Source organism: Phaseolus vulgaris, unplaced genomic scaffold (assembly GCF_000499845.2).
Source record: "Phaseolus vulgaris cultivar G19833 unplaced genomic scaffold, P. vulgaris v2.0 scaffold_439, whole genome shotgun sequence".
NCBI lineage: Eukaryota > Viridiplantae > Streptophyta > Magnoliopsida > Fabales > Fabaceae > Phaseolus > Phaseolus vulgaris.
In genome coordinates this window covers 1-22,149 of record NW_027174237.1, presented here as the reverse complement: position 1 = coordinate 22,149, position 22,149 = coordinate 1, and the positions used below count along the sequence as shown (strand labels likewise).

The 22,149-nt window shown below is 29.5% G+C and overlaps 1 protein-coding gene and 1 long non-coding RNA gene across 8 annotated transcripts; one reads left to right on the top strand and one right to left on the bottom strand.

The window, feature by feature from the left end:
• The first annotated feature begins 3,693 nt into the window (after positions 1–3,693).
• On the top strand, positions 3,694–10,710 carry LOC137817656 (probable GPI-anchored adhesin-like protein PGA55). Of its 7 annotated transcripts, none has more exons than XM_068620911.1 (7): positions 3,707–3,885; positions 4,032–4,204; positions 6,307–6,426; positions 6,539–6,582; positions 7,072–9,981; positions 10,272–10,376; positions 10,526–10,710. In XM_068620911.1, exons 2-7 carry the CDS (start codon positions 4,202–4,204, stop codon positions 10,704–10,706), a joined length of 3,363 nt encoding a protein of 1,120 aa, XP_068477012.1. In that variant the 5' UTR covers positions 3,707–3,885; positions 4,032–4,201; the 3' UTR covers positions 10,707–10,710. The 7 variants fall into 7 exon arrangements, 6 of the variants coding, with proteins under 6 accessions (XP_068477014.1, XP_068477013.1, XP_068477012.1 ...); XM_068620910.1 differs by having other exon boundaries at positions 3,707–3,921; XR_011082003.1 differs by having other exon boundaries at positions 3,694–4,204; positions 10,272–10,456; positions 10,526–10,667.
• A 10,648-nt stretch (positions 10,711–21,358) lies between these two features.
• On the bottom strand, positions 21,359–22,145 carry LOC137817655 (uncharacterized). The gene is made up of 2 exons (XR_011082002.1): positions 22,068–22,145; positions 21,359–21,608 (listed from the first exon to the last, which is right to left on the bottom strand). It is a non-coding gene; the product is annotated as an uncharacterized lncRNA (long non-coding RNA).
• Between the last annotated feature and the right edge of the window lie 4 nt (positions 22,146–22,149).

Genomic DNA, 22,149 nt, shown 5'->3' with positions numbered 1-22,149 from the left:
TTACTCATCCACTTAGGATCACATATCACTATATCACATATGTTTTTTTTTTAAAAAAACGTATAATTGAAATTAAGGATGTGCCACTTAAGTGACCTACCTTTACTAAATAGAGGAAGGTCCTTCGCTTAAGCTATAATCCATAATCTATTGGTTGAATAATACCTTATGTAGCTTAAGTGAACTTATGTCACTTTAGTGATAATAACTTCAAAAGAGAGAAGGTATGCTTGACTTTTTCCTTGTTTGAACATAAAAAATGAGATTTTGAATGTCCAACTCTCACTGAAAAGATAATTAACGTTGACTTTAGTCGCTTAAGCGGACCACTTAAGCAATATGTCTTCTAACATCAAGCCACAAGTTCTAGTGTTATATATGTAACATTTCTAAATTATTCATAGCTTGGACAATGAAAGTTACAAATAGTTACTTCAAAATTTCTCTTGCTCAAATATGAAGTTATGGTTTAATAGAAGAAATTTATCTTTTGACCAATCACTTGAGCACTTAAATAATAATATTTTGTGCATACAATAAATATCATCTTTAAAGCTCACTCGAGTGATATATGTAAAAAAAATAGAGAAACCTTACTCAAATCTACAAACTTTATAACACGTATTCCTATTATTTGATCATGAAACATACTCAAATTAGTTGTATTTATCCAATTTGACTACTATAATCTAAAATAAGATCTATAACCATAATTACACCATTTTCTTAACGGGTTAATTCACTGTCCAAATATACTTAGAAATATCTATTTCATTTCACCAAATTCAACAAATTTCCATTATACCAAAACTAACTACTTCCAAAATTTCTCTTGGTTTTCCTTACCAAGAGATAACTTGCTTTGATAAAATAAAAGTCTAACACCTAATTACTTTCAACTTAAACTTCCAAAATTTCAATCTATAAAATCAACACATCCATCCATTTGTTCAAATTACCAGGAAATTCTTATTCCTTAGTTGATTTAATCAAACAAAATATAAAAACTCTCGATGCAAGGAGAAGAAGGTAAAAAGATAAATCCAATTATAAGAAAGTCATAAACTTACTTAAATAAAGATTATAGGTCTATTTTTATTTATTTTTGTTATCTCCTCAAATATAAAATGCGATTCTGAAAAAAGAAGAAGTAAACAATGACTCTAAAAACTTAAAGATAATACATAGAATTTAGAAAGATATTTTTATTTATTTATTTTTGTTATCTCCTCAAATATAAAATGCGATTCTGAAAAAAAAGAGTAAACAATGAGTCTAAAAACTTAAAGATAATACATAGAATTTAGAAAGATAAAATTTTATATAAATTGTGAATGAAATGTTTAAATATATTTGTAGTATTTTTTAGAAGAAATATTCCTTCACCATTTATTTAACTTTGAATACCAAAAATTAAAATTAGGATGTCTTTCAAAAATCTCACAAAACACATTAGAAACTAACCATGCATAATTTATATTTTAATCACATTATTTTGTATACATATGTAATGTTACTATATAATTTATTTGTGATGTGGTGCATAGAGTTGGCTAATTTATTGTTTTTGGTAAAAAATTCACATAAACAAATTGTGTTGGACATATTTAAGCATACTCAAAAATGGGCATTTGCAAGTATAGAAATTTAACACTATTAACATGTTATTAAAAAAAATTAATGCCTAAAACAGGAATTAAGTGTTGACTTTATAAAAGATATACTAAATACAATAGTGAATCCTAAATTTTATTAGTTCTTTTGTTGCAAAGATATCAATTGGGTTAATGTTTTCTATGTTACATCAAAATGATCAAACAATTATTTAGTATGAATAATTCTAAATTCTCTTACAATGTATTTCTATTTTTGTATAGTAAATATTAAATGCATTTTATATTTTCAAGATATTAAATTTAATACTACTATCTCTATAGAAAATGAAGAAAATTAGATAAGAGAATATAACATTATACCATGTAGTTGTTATCCTTTGGTTGAGTGAGAACAAAACCAGAGAAAAAGTAAAGTTAAAAAAGAAATTCTATCATACAGTAAACTACATAAAAGAAAAGGAAAGAGAAAACTATAAGCTAAAAATACATTTTCCCTTTTTTGGATGAAGAAAATTGAGAAAAGAATAATTTTTAAAATAAGAAATAACGTTTTTTTATGTTAAAAGAATGTAAAAATATTTAAATAAATCCTTTATGTCTAATAAACTTAAAGAAAATACATTAATTTTCTCTTTAATTAAATGATAAAAACTTTTTTTTTCTTTACACTTATCTTCATTTTGTTTCCTTTTATTTGGTTCTATGTCCCATTTGGAATGGGAAAATGAAATAGATAGGTTCCTAAACAAGAAAGTTTTTGCTTTGTTTACCTAAAAAAGAAGATTTCTGTTTAAACAAATCTCTTCTAAAAACGATGTTTATAACTATTAATTAAAAAGTTAATAAATAAATTTTAATAACTTTAAAAAAAATTATTTCTATATGAGATCAGTGTAAAAAGTTCTATAGAAGCTACCTATAAATTGTGAAATATTATGATTGAATAATGATAATAATAATATAATTCTTTTACATCATCAATATGTGCACACACAAAATTTTATTGATTAAAATAAAATAATAATTAATTTTTATTTAATGTAACATTATCATCCAAAAATAATATTCAAAATAACTGATATTTTATTTTGATTTAAATATAATTTTGGTACTATAAATAGTTTTATTTGATATTTTTTTTTCTATAAAAATAGTTTGTTAATTTTGCATTTTTCATTAACTGTAGTAATTACGTTTTTAAAGGATATTTTATAAAATTATTATTATTTTAAAAAATAAAATTTATAGGATATGATATAAAAAATAAGTAATTAAGTTATCTATAGAAAATAATAAATAAATTAATTAAATTATACACATAAAATGATTTAAATACCTTAAGTTAAAACACTTCTATTACCTTAATTATTTATACTAATATTGTCATATTTAATTCTAAAAATTAACTACAATTATTGCTGAAAAATAAACATGAAAAAGTGTCTATGATTTTTATGTAACTATTTCTTTTACGAGGACTCAAATTTAAGTCTTTTATTTTCAATGCCTTCTTTCCATTTTTTTTATATTATGCTTTAATAAAAGAACTTTAGAGACACTATTTTTTAAATGCGATCAGAAGAAGTAAATTATATTAATTAATTTTATTGAGTAGTGTAAATGCTTATTAATTTTCCTTATAATGCAACACTTTTTTATATTACAATTAAGTCCAAATATATAATAATTGGGTGAATTTTATTTATAATATCTATAAATTGATTGTAAATCTATATTAATTGTAGTTGTTTTTCAACAATCTTTTGTAATTAAAAAGTTGTTTTTTCTGTTTTGCTAAAATGTCGTTTTTATTAATTATAGCCGAATAAACACATTTTAAACAAGAAAAAAGAAGTTAATTTTTTTATAAATTAATATTAGTCTGTATAAAAAAAATTCTTATATAATTTTGAGATAAATTATTTCAAATTTTTTCCATTTTATTTTATTTTAGAAACTATGATGGGTTCTTGAAGGTGTATTTTCACTTCTCTGCAAAAAAAATTGTGTTCTCCATGAGTGCTGCATGCTTCACGCTTGGCTAGTTAATTTTTGTTTTTATTTTGTTTATTGGTGGCACGTGTTTGAAAAGGGAAACAGCAACACCAACACCAACACCAACCAACCAGTGATTGAATTTGGTCACATTCTTATAGAGCTTCGAATTTGACAAAGGAAAAACCCCACAGAGAGAAAAAGAATTTCCTTGTGTGCCAAAACGATTGGCATATTAAAGGGCATTTATGTGACGATATTGTCCCCTGATGATGTGAGTTTGCAGTCAAATCCAAATCATTTTTCTTTTGTGAGTTCTCATTTTCTTCAAGGCCTTGTCTGTCTGTTCTCTGTGTGTGTTTGTGTATGGCCACTGAACTACCTCAGTGTTCTCTGGGTGTGTTTTTGTGTTCTCAACAGAAACCGGAGTCGCTTTCTCTCTGCAGAAAGTGACAAGAGAGAGGGAGAGAGATAAAGAGGGAGAGAGTTTTTCAACCCCAAAAGACAAAACGGGTGATTACTTGAGAAAAAAGAGAGCCGTTGAGGCTTGGAAGAGAGCCATTCAGTTCCGGCCCTTTGGAACTTGTATCATGGTTTGTCCCAATTATCGTTTCTTTGCTTTTTACTATGTTTTTGTCTAGGTTCTTTTTTTTTTTTTTTATGTTTTTGGAAATGACCCTGTTTGAGCTTTGAGTGTGTGTGATTAGATTGTTTGAAAATTTTGGGTTTTGAAATTGGGAGTGATGGTGGGGTGTGGTTCTTTTTGCTGATTTCTTTGGTTCTTTGAAAAAAAAAAGTGATTTTTTTATGTGGGGATAGATGATCGGGCTTATGGGGTGGGTGGAATCTATATTTAGGAAATCTTTGACTAATTTGGGTGTTCTTGTGCGTATCTATATTCTGAAACTTTGGCCTAAATCTGGGGGCGAGTTTTATGGCTAAGGATGCGGTAGTCCTTCTTTTTGATATTTTAGGTTGGGGATTTGTGGTTCAGTCAAATTTTACTTGTAGATTTTGTGTGGATGGTTCAGATAAGCCATGCTTTCAAGTTTGATTTTCTTTATTTTCTTTGTTCCTCTTCGTTTTCTTATTTATGTAGTTTTCAGTTATTGAGGTTGGCTTTGTATAGGCTTTAGTGAGGTTTTGGTTAAATTAGAAGAGGGTAATCTTTGTTATGACTGGTAGATAGAACACAAATCCCTTTGGGTTAATTTAATCGTTTCCTGGTTTTAATTTGGAGAAACCCAAGTTGAGGTTTCTCCTTTCCTGCACATATCTATTGTGTGTGTGGAATTGCATTCTTTGTTCATTTTTGAATTTTGAATAGTTTTCTTTAGACTTCAACTTCGTTTGTTCGTGAAAACCCAGAAAAGTGGAGGGGTTTCGAGTTTGCATGCATGTCCTATAGAATATGAACCAAAGGCTATCAGCAGCTGGGGAACAAAGGCTTCATTGTCTTTAATTGAATGTGCTTGCATAGATTGGATCAGCTAGAAGTTGAATTTGTTGGGTTTAGATGCCATCTGTTATTATGTTAGAATCAAGAAGGTGCATTCGAATATTGCGAAAACAAGGTTAGGAATTTTCTTGTCTGACATGGAATTTTCCAATGAAATTTGTTGACAGAAGTTAATAATTTTCTATATTGGCTTATTTGTTATGTTTGACATGCCACTTGGACCCTGGTTTTAGTCCAAGACAGTTTTAATTAATTAATTATCCTTCAGCATGTCGCAATTTCAATTTGCCGCGTCGAATTTCTGATTTTTAGCCATTGCATTTCTGATAATGCCTGTCCTATTTCGACCATTTTGATATGAATATTATCATTGCATCTTTTCTTGGATAGAAGTCCCATTTCTGTGTGGCCATCTTCTTTTCAGATTGAAAAAATATGGCTAATTTATTGTGTTTCAGCAATGTGGCTGCTGTTTTTTTATTAGTTACCCCAGTCATTGTTTTGAATGGTGGTGTTGTGTCGGAATTTTTCCAACAGCCATTGGCAATTTGTGTAGGGAGAGTCACTATTATGGCTCCATAAACTGCATTGACATGTCCATATGGTGGAATTTGGGCCTTGCCCCATGTTCTGCCACACCATCATTTGATAACATTGACCCCAGCAGTTGTTTGTTACCTAAGAAGAGAAATTAGTTTTGGTAATATGCATATAAGGTTAGGCACACCAGGTTATATGGGTTTAGGGCTTTTAATGCTGCAGGTTTTTTCGGGAATTTTCTTTCTTACTCTGTTGCCAATGTTTCTATTAGGACATTCTCTACTAAATGGCTTGTTCTACCTTTCCAAGGCCAAATTTTTTCTGCAAGCAATCCTTTTTTTGTTATTTTTGTTAGAAACATTGAATTAAATTGTTATTGAAAGAAATAGGCTTATAAAATAAGAACGTAAAGAAGCATGCCATTTTTTGTCTGTTTCTTTCACTAATGTTTTCCTCATGTTCTTATTTTTAGCTTGTAAGTTTCTTAAGTTACCATTATCTGTTTATAACTTAGATTGATCTCTAGATGATTTTTAGTTCACTGAGAATCATTACAAGTTGGTAATGCAAAGATTAAAAGTATTTAAACATCAATTATCTAGAGTAATATCTTGTTTATCTTTGTTTTGAAAATTGTAATTTATTTCTTCTCATTGTTTTCCTTTTCTTGTTGGCCAATCATTCTAATGTGGGCAGGCGAGGAAGATGCATTGTGCCCCTCAAGAGATAGGTAATGATAGTCCAAAAGTTTCAGAAGCAAGAAAGGATTCCTTATCAACAATATATCAACAGCAAAATAAATTCTCATCTTTAGAGGTGACTATAAATTTCAGTCCTGTTTTTCCAAGATTTTTTAATTATAGTTTGGAAAGGTAGTTGATCCTTACCTCCATTTTTTTTTTCCTTTAAATTGAATTCTTTTATTCAGGGTTGTCAAGAATCTTCTCTTTCCAGGATTAACTCTGATAGTAGGTAAAATATTTTTGTGTGACTAGCATTTCTTTCATTATCTTTTGTTCTTATGGTAATATGATTCTATGATTAATTTACGTCTTTCTTTGGTATTGTCATTTGGTCTCCATGTAAAGGAGTTGCTCACTCTATTCTACGTTTTTGCATTATTCTTGTATTACCTAATTTTTTTTATCTTGTCAACGGAGGAAATGGGGTTGGAAAAGATTGTTGCGTAGATGTATATCTGTGACAAAAAATTCCATGAGGTTGTCTGGTCTTTCTTTGCAATGAATGAGGGTTATAGAAGACACAAAGAGACCATAACACCCTTATTTGGAATAGCTATTACAATTTTTTTAATTTCTTCATAAAGTTGATGGCTAGTAATGGCTACATGATTCCATTTTCAAAAGTTTTGCCATTGTTTTATTGCTCCTTACTCTTTTATTTTTTATTTATGTATTCTTGGAAGTGATTTATGGTTAAGTTCTTCCCATTATTGACCAGGTGTGCCATTATTTCGTTCAACTTTGAGCCTGATGGAACCTGGAGAATTGTTGCCCTACCAGGGCAGTGTCTCAATTACATTAACTTAGCTTCTGGTGTAAATATGGATGGTGTGCAGCTGCTTGTCTCTCCACCGATTAATAGGTTGAAGATTGATCAATGTAAGGGCCCTAGAATGCCTCTTCCTTCCTATGCTTATTCTGCTAAATCATGTACAAAAAAAGGCTTTACTAGTTCAAATGTGCTTCGTCGATGTCAAAACAAGATTGCCAACAGAGCTTCTAAACTGAATGAATTACCTGACAATTCGAGTTCTCAGAGCTCATTAGTCTGCAGCACTGGTTTGTTCCCTGATAGTTCTGCAGAAGTTAATTCATCCAATAAGCATGCAAGTAAATCCAAGGAAGACGATAAGTCTTTGAAGAAAAACTCAAGAAAACGTGCAAGAAAGAAATTTAGACGGAATAAGAAGAAGTCAAGTGACAGTGGCTCTACTGAACTCGAAGTTCTTACCGAGGAATATGTCAGTGCAAGTTTGACTTCTGAAACCTGCAGCAGCATTGTTGGGGATAAGGAGGGCACGGCAGAATTTTCAACTTCTGATGATAGATTAATAAAATCTGATTGTGACAGAAATGAGATGAATGACAACATCAAAGTTATGGAAGCACCTAACAATAGTAACTCTTATCTTGATCAGGCAGCGATGTCAAAAGATTCTTCACCTATTATTCCAAGTTCTGCAGGAGAATGTGCCACATTTGAATCCAAGAATCAGCTTAAAGGTAGGGGCCCTGAGGCAGTCATTGATAGAGAAATAAAGAACATCCAACATGCTCAGCCATGCAGTTTTAATGATATACAAGACACTTTAGTGATTGATTCAGTTTCAGTTGGTTCCAGAAGTGATGGAAGTATAAATGCAGATGATATAGGAAAACAGTCCAACAAGGCAAATTGCACAACCATTTCAGATTCGCAAGACGGATATTTTCTTTGTCAAAACCTGACGAATGATATTCACAATAACTGTGAACATATGGAAGGGGTTATGCACAGTGGTCAAAATTGCATCAGTAATGATAAGAGAGTTAAGCAGAAGAGAACAATGTCAAACAGTTCAGGTTTAAACAAATTTGGGGGCGTTGGAATTTTGCACAGTCGAAAAGGGAAGGAAAACAGTCATTCTGTGTGGCAAAAGGTTCAGAAAAATAGTTCTGATGGATGTGGCAGTGATTTGAAGAAAGTAAACACTACTTTGTCACAACTTGCTTCCATTGTGGAAAAGGATCCCTCGGTTATCAAAGAATGTAATTCTGTTGGTGTACATGGTGTATCAAAAACTGAGGATAAGAAACAAATGAAAAATAAAATTGGTAAGAAATCAAAAGGTAAAATGGACTTGGTGTCAAAAAAGGGACAGAGCAATTATTCTAGGAAGAATTTGCATTTTAACAGGTCTTTGTCAAATGATCATGGGAAGGTTGGTGTTCAACAGAATGATATGTTGCATATCTCATCTCAGGAATTTGATCAGCATGGATTGATCAATGATTCTGGATTGAATTCTGATGTTCACTGCTTGCGGGACGGGGTCCAGACCGTTGGAGTTGAACAGGTAACATCTGAACAAATTCACAGTGCAGAATTTCATCTGGAGGAGTCAAATCCACAAAATAGTGCCTGCCATACTGTTGTAAAAACAAAAAAGGAAAGTATAGATAGTCAGGATAGCTCATTAGTAATGCCAAGTGAGAATGTCAATCAATCAAATATGTCTGTGGAGCTGTCTCCAGCGTCTTGCGATCTTGAAGGTGATGAGGTTGGTCAAACAGAGAAAGAAGTTTCTTCTGCAGATTGCAATGCACAAAACCAGTGCTCTGGAACTACCTTATGGAAATGGATACCAGTTGGGAAAAAAGATACAGGGCTGGAAAAATCTGAATCAAATATTTTACCACCGGATTATTTTGATGCATCCTCTAGTAACAATTTTAACTATGAAAGTAGTGTTGAACCAGAAGTGGTCTCTTCTGAAAGTAAGGATTCTTCACTAAATGCAAGCAGAACATCAAATGGCCAGAGTTACAACAATGTGTGCTGTCTAGGTGAGGGTGAGAACCATAAATTGGGTGGGCAGGTTGCATTTACATTGACACAGCATAGGGACAAGCAAGAAGTTTCTAATCACATGTTTTATGAAAGCAAAAATCAAGAAATGTTAGAAAAGGATTCTTACAGAATATCTCAAGCTGTGAATGATGCATGTAGGGCACAACTAGCTTGTGAAGCGGTGCACATGGCTACAGGTGGCCCAGTTGCAGAGTTTGAAAGACTACTTCATTTTGGTAGTCCTGTGATTTGTAAATCACTTGATTCAATCAGTTGTTCAACCTGTTCACACAACCATGCTGGTGCTGTCTCACTCTGCAGACATGAGATCCCTAACCTACCTTTGGGATGCCTGTGGCAGTGGTATGAGAAACATGGGAGCTATGGATTAGAGATAAGTGCTCAGGATCATGAAAATCCGAAGAGACAAGGAGGTGTTGGTGATTTTCCATTCCGGGCGTATTTTGTCCCTTCTTTATCAGCAGTTCAGCTGTTTAAGAACCATGAAAATCAATGTGTAAATAGCGGTGAAAATCTTTCAACTTGTGAAGTTTCAGAGGCATGCGAAATGATTGATATTTCAGAAAACTCATCTACTGCCAGTCAACAATCAATATTTTCTGTTCTCTTTCCTCAGCCTCGCAATCAGGATGCAAGCATTGAAACACCAAAGGAGACAGCTTCTATCAGCAATAGATCTATTCCGTCTATCAACTCAATGTGCTCTGGTGATTTAGAACTTCTTTTTGAATATTTTGAATTTGAGCAACCTCAACAAAGACAGCCTCTGTATGAGAAGTAAGATTGTTCTCCTTTATCATCAGAACATAATGGTTTTCAGTGTATCTATCTGTCTTCAATTTTCTGGAATAGTTGGTCCTTTCCATTTTGTTTGTTCCTTGACAGATTATATTATACTGAGTAATTTAAATAAGACCATCAACAAAATTTATGTCATTATACTCTGGCAATTAGGAACATGAGGTTTTCATCTTTTTCTTGTCCATAGAGTAATAGATGTTTTGCTGCTATAAGAAACTGGTTTGGTGGTTCAACACATGGTTAATTTGATTTGGATCTTCTTTCAGGATACAAGAACTTGTTAGAGGAAATATACCAATCCAGTCTTCAACATATGGGGACCCAACAAAACTGGATTCAATAAACCTGCGAGATCTTCACCCTAGATCTTGGTAAGTGATCTACATGTCAACTATATTCCACGTGCAAAAGAAAATGTGATTGTATCTGCCTTAAGATCAGATAATCCGAAGTGAGTTTTTTCTTGACTTAATTTTAAGTGATGTTTCAAATGGTAGCGCTAAGACCACCTGAATTGCAGGTTCTCAGTTGCATGGTATCCTATTTACCGCATACCAGATGGCAACTTTCGTGCATCTTTTTTGACTTACCATTCACTTGGGCATTTGGTTCGTAGAAGAACAGGTTCAGATTTGTCAACAACAGGTTCTTGCATAGTATCCCCAGCTGTAGGTCTTCAAAGCTACAATGTCCAGGTATGAATTATCTTGCATCTTATTCTTCCAGCATGAAAGAACCTTTCAGGTTGTTCAAGCAAAAAATTTCCGGATAGTCCATTGCAAATAATATTAGGACACATTACAGTTATTCTGTTTTGTGGCTGATTTCAAGATAATTAGAGCTTTCATTGGCATAATCAATCATGTAAACCACAGTTTATTTGGAACAATCTTTCCAAGGGTGGAGAAGTTATTACATTAGGAACATTATTGTAAGATGTAGGAAGTATGTTGAATGGACTGTTCAAAATATACTAGTTTGTGTACTAGATGGGTATGTTGGATAATTTTTTAAATAGAAACTTATAGGAAAAGAAAAATAACAAGATAAAATGAATCAAGCGCTTCCATAAGCATAAATGAATTTTCAAAACTTTTGATATGTAAATTTAGCACTTGATGTGTGATATGAACACAGGAGAAATGCTGGTTCAAGCTGAAGAACCTGCAGTAGCAGCAGCAGAAATGGTGGCCTTAGACGCTTCTTAGTTCGAGAGAACGTTAAGACACTTGAGGAAACACATCTCTGATGGCAAAGCTGTGGTGAACAAGGGGAAGCTAACATGTACAAACAGACATCCAGATTATGAGTTTTCTTGTCTAGGCGACGGTATGACACCTAAGTTTTCTCCAAAAATAATCATGAGTAGTAGACCAGCTAGTTACAACTTACAAATGATTTGGCTACATTCATCTTATAGGATATTACTTCAAAAGACTAAGAATTGTTGATGGTGGCATGAGTCTTTTTATGTCCTAGTCCTCAACATAAAATTCCTTTGTACATACATAGCTTCTGCAGACCATTTTTGTCTCCTCACTTTCGATTTTGCTCTTGTTTAGACACTGCAAGAAACACTTGTATCGATAGTGAGAGATTTATTGCAGTTATTCGTATTTCCTCCCTGTAGTTCAAGTTCATCATTCTTGTTTTCATACCTTCATCTTATACTGAATGCTGCGTTCATACAATATTACTTTTGTTGCATTAATGTGTAATTACTCATAACATCCACAAAAACTATTTGTCATTTGAATCACTTGCATCTTGTAATAAAATTAAGGTTTTTCATCAAAGTGTGTCATCCCACAAAATTCTTAACTCTTAGCTATTCCTTGTAAACATTTTAATACCATTTAGTCTCTCTTTAGCTCGTATATTCTGTTATTGAAGCTAAATATCATAATTGCTATAAAATATTAGCAGGAATGCTTTTCCAATTTGTATATGTTTTTTAATTCAAGATAGTATGTTATTTTTTTCAAATAATGGTATCATTATAACAATTAGGAATATTTTTATATTATTAATATACTAGATTTTCAAATACCCATTTATCTTTTTTTATTAAATATTAGTGCACTCAATAATTAAATACATATTTACAGCTATACATCGACCTCTATATAAAATCTATCTATATCTACTATTTTTCAGTGCAACCTTGACTCATTTTTTTTCTGTAATTTTTTACCCTTTTTTCTATCTTTCGGCAATTTCCCCTATATTTTCATTTGATTAAAATTTACTAACGTTCTTTTTTAAAATCTTACTAACAATACTTACATTATATTATAGGGGTGTTCGATATACACTCTGAACAATAACACATTTTCAGAAACAACAAAGAAAATAATTGATTAAGTCTTTTCAAAACAAAATTCTGAAATGTTGAGTACTCATTTATAGAATAAATAAATAAATGTTATAATTGACAGAGCACTCACAACTTAAAGATATTAATAGTTATAACTGATGATGATGGAGATATGCATATAAAATTGTTACAATTAATAGAGATAGATATTAATATTTCTTATATGAGATCGGCTAAAGCATGTATATCTTATGAAAAATCGAGGATGTAAATGTTTCATTATTTGATTAAAAAAAAATATGAATTAAATGAATAAGATCTTTTGGAGTTTAGTCCTAACAAAATGACAACTGATTTAATATGCTTTGTTCTCTTATGAAATGTGAGATCTTTGTTATACATATAACAAATTATTGTCACAATAGACGATACAAAAGTTAAAAAAATATTAGTATGACACAAATATTGTAACTAATGAAGTTCAGAAACAAGTGAATCAAGTGTTTTGTATTCTGTCTCTAAAGAAGATCTGGATATTGTAGACTACTTTTAGACTTCCATGAAATTAAAGAGTTTTCAATAAACACACAATAACCAAATAATCAATTATAGACCTTTTAGAATCAATGCAAGTTCTCCCATCAGAATCAGAAAAAACTTTGATAACAATTTGATTATTACTAGGAAAGAATAGACCAAGATTATGACATCCTTTCAAATATTGTAATACACGAAAAGTTGTTGTCATATGAGGTTCTTGTGGATTTGAAACAAACTCAAATATCAGACCTAGTGTGAGTAAGATATAACAAATGCCCAATCAATCTTCTATATTCACTAGATCCAAAAGTAATGAATCTTCACTTTCAAAGAGAGATGGTTCCATGTGAGAAGTGATGGGTTTGCAAGCCAATAAACCACTATTAGAAAGGAGATATAGATAATATTTTTGTATCTATATTATCATCTTTTTTATATTAGACGGTCTAGCATTGTGTTAGATGGTTTATGTTGAATCTTTTTTTAATTTGATTGTGAAACGATAGCGATTAGAGATGAAAATGTCTACAAGTTTCCAAGAGGATGTACCTAAAGAACATGGAGATCTACTTAAATGTTTTTCTTGTGCGATGTTACTCATACAACCTCCATTTGATTACATTTAAGGTCAACCAAGCACAAATAACCAGCCAACCAAATATTTGTCTATATGGGGAGCGCCCTTAACGTATTTAAATCCCTTATACCAATGTTGGGGATCAGAAAAACGTTCTGGATAAGCCAATCCGTAATGCGACATTCTATTATAGATTACATAATCTTGAATGTTTATCCAAATCCGAGAGAAAGTTATGGATTGCACAATTCGAAAGTTACACACACATTTCAATTAATTCTAGATTATGTAATCCATAAGGTATTTGCGGATTATAGAATTCAAAAGGTATTTTCAAATCTAGGAATATATTTTTGATTTTGTAATCCAAAAAGTATTTCTTTTTAAATATATTTCAGATTGTAGAATCTGAAAGGTATTTATGGATCTAGAAATATCTTTCAAATTTTACAATCTGGAGGAGGTGTAAACAGAAAAAAAAAACATTTTTGGATTATAGGATTTGGAATATATTTTTTAAGGACAAAATGGTCTTTTTACCTGAATTATGGGGGTGTAAGAGAACTTATGGAGTATGGAGGTGGAGGAAGAAATAGCTCATAATCAATGTCACTAATCAAGTGATTGATTATTTTAAGTAATCACTATTATCTTACCGTTGTTTTAAAACATACATGCACACTTTATCTCGTAAACAATTGATTTGTTTCATCTTTACTATTCACATTTTATTGATTAAGTGATGAAATAAATATTAAATAGTTCATTGTGTTTAGATTTATTTTTTTCTAAAAGTTGTTTGTAATGTTCCCTTAAAAAGTAACTTTCTCACATTTAAAAAAGAAACTATATGAAATTGAAAAATACTCCTATATTATTATTAAATCGAATGATCACTATTAAACAAAAATATAGCTTATAGTAAGATGGATTTTTTTCTATTTAATAACATAATAATTCTAATATATGACTTGATTTATTTCTTATCTTAAACGTTTGAGTTTTAACTCGCATCTCTTTAAATCTCATTTGAGAAACCCATTTAAAGACATAAAGGTTGAAGTTTAAAATAAAATTTTATATAGTAAATTTAAACTTGTGTTAAAACTTTTCTAAAAGTAATTGCAGATCATTAAAAAAAAAACTTGTATAACATGTTTAAATTATGATTAAAACTTTTGTAAATCTCAGCTTAAAAAATACAAAAGTATTTTTCTTAAAAGTATGGTTAACTCTCAAAAGTACTTTTTAAAAGTTATTTTTCACCAACCCAATCATCTACCTAGTAGTTTTCAAAAGTTATTTTTCACCAACCCTTCATCCCATATTTAAATATCATGGAACTATTTTTTAAATTTTATTCTTGGTTGGTAATATTTAAAATAGTAATATAAACACATTTACTTAATATTATTTAAACACGTTTCATTTTTATCAAGGTATTTAAAAAAATATGCAAACATAACTCATATCATAAGAAACTCTCTCTTTTTACTAAAGTTAAGATTACAATTGTTTTTTATTCAAATTTATACTCATAGTTTGTTTTATGTATGCTTGTTATAATGATGAATTCTGATTATTTACGTTATCTTAGTTTAAAATAATTAAAAAAAAAAAGATGGCGCAAGCTTAACGCACATGGAATCGTCGTTATCAAACTTAAATAATCCTTAAAATAATAATAAACAAATAACGCACGCCATCACCTAAATTTCGTTCCATTTCACTATCTAACTTTCACCTTATTGCATTGGATAAAGTTATCATGTGATTTTTTAATAATATTTAAAAAAACTAAAAAAAATACACCTATATTTTATATTTATTGGACAGTTTTTTTTTATATAAATTCAAGATACTTGCAATTGTCACATGCGACACATTTGTAAAAAGAAGTAAAGAAATTTCTGAAGTTGAGATTGAGACAATCATTTAGTTAAATTCAGGTCAACTCTATTTTGTTTAGTAATCTAAGTAACAAGTAGGTTTTCTTTTTACATTTTTATTTTAAACATCACTACCAACCTTAATATCACGGTACCCAAAGTGTAACAAATGATCATATACCATCACATAGATAGAAATTTGTATAAAAAAGAAGAAAATAAATAAATATAAAAACATAGAAAATTATTCTTATAAATTTATTTTAGATATTACTATCAACCTTAACATCTCAATGTCAATCATGTTATGTTTGCTTAAAGGTTTCTTTTGTTCACGATGACGAATGTGAGAGGATATCGTGTGTTTGTATTAAGAGAAGTGCGGAGAAAAGGAGAGGGTGCATACCAAACAGAAAGTCACGTAGGCAAGAGTATTTTTTTTTCTTTTTTTTTCCAGTTTTTGGCTCTGTATGAAATGTGGGCACGATACTTTCTATATAGATTTCATGTAGAGATTTCCTGAAGTGCACCATTGAATGTGAAGAGCAATGTTAATGTCGTTGGTATGATTTTGAAATGCATAAATAAAATAGCAATGTGAGTAGCTTAAGTCTAGTGTCAAACGTTTGAAAATTTCTCTGGGAGTTTGATCGTGAGGGCTACTTCCATTCTTGCATTCTTGTTTGTTGTTGTTAAATCATGGTGTATAAAAGTGTCGTTCTCGGTGCCTGTGGGAACCATTGGAAGGTGCATGAAGGTGTATGCAACAAGTGGTCCCATTTCCAGAACTTCATAACACACAAAAAAGACACCACAATAAAGACATAATCAATTTTGTCTTTCATATAATCGATTAGAGACTAAATTTTAGTGCCTAATCAATTATCACACTTGGGTAATTGATTATGGTTTCAGTTTTTGGTTCTATGTGAACTTATGTTCTTATTTCACAAACTTAACTTGTTTGTTTTTGGTTTTTTTTGGTTTTGTTATTGTGTAGAATTGATAAAAACATGATTGTGTTGCTCATAATGGTTTATAAGTGTTAAATTATTTATTCCTGTCTAACTTGTTTAAATTTTATATATATTGATAATTTCTATCTAAAATTTTGTACAATTATGAATGTCAAAATTTATTTTTAATACAGACACAATTATTGTTCTGACAATTTTTACTTTTTACAAATTTACATAATTTAATTTTTATCTAAATTCAGTTAAGTAACCCGTATTTTTTTTAAAATAATTATTAAACTATAAAAAAAGATTATTCAACGGTACTTATAAAATTTATTTTATTATTCAAATATTTTTAAATACATAATAAATTTGTAAACTTACATTTTACATATTTTAGAAAATTAAAAAATCTCTTATAATCATCACATCACTCATAAATTTCAATAATTTTTTTTTATCTTACACTTTTTTTTCTCAAATCCTTATACACAATTCTCTGAGTCATCATATATCATCTACTAAATTCAAACACGGTCTAGTAACAAATAACCATATATCATCACATCACCATCACATCAAATAAAAATTTGTATACTAAAAAAAAAAATATATATATAAAAACATAGAAAATCAAAATAAATTCATGCCCAGAAAAAAAATCACAAAGTTTACAAAAAAGTATTGAATCAAACAAAAATTAAGAAATTGATACCTATTTTGAAAAAACACTAAACTAATGATAGGAGGTAAAATATTAAACAACTCAAAATCTAGTCTATTATTAATTCCAAACTTAACAAAATTATATTCACAATAACACGAATCTTAAAATTTATTAACATGAAAACAAAAAGAGAAAAAAATCTATTATCACATTCCAAATATTATTACCCCAAATAATATCATTACAGTGAGCAATGCCCATACCCAAGATTTGATTTTTCTTTGTCATAAATTAAGTTGAATTCTTCTCTTAGGATAATACAAAAAAAAAAAAAGTATGAACAGAAATTTGAAATGAAAGGAGTGGGCGAAAGATTTGCGCATGCATACAGGATATTCTGCAATCAAATTTTTCTCACTATTATGGTCCATGTTGTGTGTACCACGTTTCAACTCTTTCACATACTTTATTATTATTTTTTTTCAATTCACACTGTTCTCATATTTTTAAAATTTTTGGTCTTCTTATTTTTTAAAATTCATATATTTGTACGGATGATGTGAAACTACAATGACGGTATCGAAAAACCTTTCATTTAAGGTCTAAGGGGAGTGGTTTCCCCCTAGTTGAAGGGCTAAGGAACATTTTTGTTTGATGATTCGTCACGGTTTTATCTTTAAAAGATATCTCAATGAGTTGGAGGAGGAAGTAGTATATAAATTGTCACTGGTCTCGACTCTTAAACGATGTGAGACTATATTGGTGGTACCGAAACATACAGTAATAATTATGTACATTTGTCTTGGTTGTATTTATTTATATGACCTTGATATTGTTGTATCACTAATGTATTGTGATTAAGAATGTATTATCTAATTTATCATATGATTTATTTTAAGTTAATCGATTACTAACCTAAATGCATTTTTATATGCGACCAGTCAATATCGGATACAAGAGTATTTTTGAGTCATTTAGTGTCCTAATATATAGTTAAATTAAAATTTATGGAAACAAATATAGACAAAACTAAAATTAAACCAAAATTAGAGATTGGAGTAAAAAAAAACCAAAATTATCAATTCATTTCATTCAATTTGTTATAAAAATAAAAGCAATAAAATCAATTAATTTTTCACCTGTCTCAATTGAAATGCATTTAAATTCCACAAGGAACCTTTGTTGCCTTCAATTTGAAGACGGTGAGGTAACGAGGTCAACATAAATACATCCATTGATAAGTAACAAAATATTCTTCTTCTCATGCCACCAAATATTTTTAAATATAATAATAGATATTCCATGTTCTATAATTACTTTAAAATAAAAAGTGTTACAAATGTGTTTTATTGTATTATTCAAGATGAACACGATTCCTTCATAATCTAAGTATACGAATATAACTTAAGTTTAGTTGCTTCTAAAGATTGTACACATAGATGTAATTTTATATCATCAACCAATTATATGAATTGTTTTGGATGTGATTTTTAATAACTATTAGAAAACAACAATCTTATCATAATTAATGTTTCTTATTCATATAACTTCAAAATCTTTGAAGGAGATCAAAGGTCAGATAAAAAATTTCAACCAAAAGATATGAATATTATTTAGTATCATGGTAGAGAGTTTATTTATAAAGATAATATTCAAAATATAAGAAAGACTTACTATGGATATAAATAAAAGATAAATTATATTTAAGATCGTCAATTTTGTAATTTATTGAAGAATCCTACATTGGGTGGAGATAAAAATATTTTATATTATATAAGTGAGTACAAATCTCATTTAAAAACTAGTTTTATAAGGTTGAGTTAGATTTAGAAGTGGACTTTAAGACTTTAAACAATTAAATGTCATTGTGCATTTTTTTTTCTATAATATAACATAACTTATATTCTTTTTTTAGCCAATGATAGAGTATCTAAAATATTTTTCCTAAAGGATATAATTAGTAAAACCACAATGTAGTTTTAATTTTAAGAGTTGAATATAAATAGAAACAAAATTTTGATAGAAGATTCAAAATTTAAAAAAAAAATAGAAGGAAGATATAAGAAATGCTAAAAGGAGATATTAATTTACTTGTCAATAACTTATATTTTGGTATTCACTCTCAATATTTGTTTTCTTCATATTACTCAAATCAAATTTTGTTTTGTATATTTATTTGTTTTTATGTGGATGTACTTTGTAGAAAAAAATATTTCTTGTTGTTTAATTCCTACACAAATCACATATATCATTATTGGTCCTCGACAATATAAATCTCAACATGCATATCAAACATGCCACCATATATCATCCACGACATGTAGTAATATTTCCCATAACTAGAAATGACTTCCTCACTTGAGTGATCTCATGTCACTTAAGTGAGATCATAATAGGTTCTAGTCATTCCTCACTCAAACCCCATCTCCACACATTTAGCATCATTACAATGCTTGAGCGACATGCATGTTGTGTCACTTCCAACAAGTTCTAAAATCATAAAACACATTGTTTCACTGCCATTTGAGAAACGAAATCTCGCTTGAGTTCCCTAATGTAATTGCATGTTAACCTCATAATTCTCATGCACACCACCACACCTTACACTTGAGCGACAACAAGTTACTTAAGTGTCAACACTTCCAGAAGAGTGAGATTTTCCTTAGTATGTCTCTTGTTCAAGCTACAAGCTCTAGTTTGAGCTATTCTCTTCATTGCTTAAGCATCCACACTGTTGTTCGAACGATGATTGTAATCATTATGTACCACTTGGGTGCTTGAGTGGCAAGTAATCAGTTAAGTGTTATTTGAGTGGTGAGTCATCACTTGAGTGTTATTTAAGTGGTGAGCCACCACTTTAATAATATTAACCTTAAAAATTGGTTCTCACAAGACAGATAACAAAATCAATGAAAATACAACCAACCTTTATTATAAAGCATCAAATACTTCTTTTACATTGTTTCAACCAATTTACATACTTTATATTACTATATACATACTTTATATTATCACACAAATCATACTAAAACCTTTACATAAAATAACTTTCATGTATATATATCTAAACATTAACTCTCCTTACTTAGACTTACTTAGATGTAACGTGCATTACAAGCTTAAGTTTTTCTTTAACACTTCCAAAAATTCAATAAAAATTTAGGTAATCCACCAACTATCAATCTCTACACAACATTTCTCATTTGCCAAACACCCAAAAAGAAAAGAAAAGTACATAATTTTTAATAAAAATTAATCCATTTACCAAAACTTCTATTTTGATAGGTCTATTTTACTCTACGACAGTAGTATACTTTTCTCTAAACATTAAAGAGTTAAAAAAATCTTAATTTTAAAAATAAAATGTGAAATAAACAAAAAATAAACATCTAATATTTATTGAGTTTCCATTTTATTTTTAAAAATTTAAAACTTATCTTTAAATAAAAATCAAATTTTATACATTGAAAAAGTCCACAAAAAGTCATTTATGCATTCAGAGAAAACTTTTGTGTCTGATGAAAGAAACAAACGAAAACTAACTATATCCCAAAATAGACTATTTTTAATAGTGATTAATTGAATATCAAATGAAACATTCAATTTAGGTACACCAAAAAAATCGAAAGCATATAATTTGTTTTCTCTCTATTTTTTATAACAGATTACAAATATGAGAGAATCATGTTTAAATTAAATATTATTATTATGAATGATAAAATCAATTCCCTAATTGCGACGGAAATCATGACGTACGTGTTAAGACATTATTGACTGTATCTATAAAACCATATTAGAGACAAAAGTCCAAATCATGTTAGAATAGCAATCACACTCTCTTTTAATATAATCTTCTAATTTTATATTTTTCAATCTAGAAAAGAACATATTAATATTTTTTTTTGGGTTAAATGTATTTTTTTTCTATAATACAAAAAATTTTTGTTCTTAGTACAAATTTTAGATTATGCAGATGTTGTTGGTAATATAAAAATAATTAAAATAGTTCATTCTATATGTAAAATTGATTCAATTTGAAATTTCACTTATTCTATCCATTGAAATTAGTTACAGTGAATTTTCATCTGCAATCTGCAATCAAAACAACAACAAATTTTAAAATTTCTTAAAATATACAAAATGACTCATTTCAATCATTTTCATATTATAAGTATATGGATGGCTAAATTTTAAACCAGAACGAAAACCAATTTTGTGTTAGAGTACCAACAACGGAAAAAAAATATTTAACCCTATTTTTAATTAAAAGTTGTTTTTAATTAAAAGTTCAACTTAAATAATATACTTATTATATTGTCAAGACTTTATAAGTTGAAAACATTTTACAAACGTATTATAAGTGTTGTTCTAAAATCTAAAGGGAAAGGTTTGAGAGATTTCAAATTTGGAGCATCATATCCTCTCTTCGAAAGGATTGATGTATGAACAAAGTTCACTTAAATAATAATTATCCATTACACATTTAATGATATCTAATCACAAACGTAGGTAAAACTACAATTACAGTGTGCTTATTTTTACTTCACAAAACATCAATGCATACATTTCCTTATATTTTCTTTCCTTCCAACCAATGGCTGAGAAAATCCAACGCTTCCCGTGGCTTATATTCCGGCACGGTGTGCCCAGCTCCCTGCACCAAACCCATGTCTATCAGAGTTTCTATAGTAAAAACCAGACAAACCTAACAATCTTCCTTTAATTGTTACTTAGTTAATGATTTGAGATTTCACGTCAATTAGAGATCAGACTAATTCATCGTATATCAGTTTTACAAGTCGATTTTGTATGGTTGAATTAGACTTAAAATTTATTTTTTAAGATAGTATTAGAATCCTTTAGATTCTATCTTGACAATAGATTAGGTCTATCATGTCACCTGCTATCATATCACTCATAAATTCTTAATCTCACGTACAAGTTGTTAAAGATGAGGCTAATTCATGATATATAAATTGATGCAAACCTCATTTTATAAGGTTGAGTTTGATTTAAAGTTAACTTTTTACGATTAATAGTTAAATGAGTTCAAACTTATCAAAAGAAACCAAAATTTGAAAATTGATTTGAGGTGGTAATTAAGTTGACTCACCTTGATTGTTAGGAATGTCAGGTTGTTCTCGTAAGCTTGCAGGTACCTGTGTAATGCCATTTCAATTGAACATAATTTATAT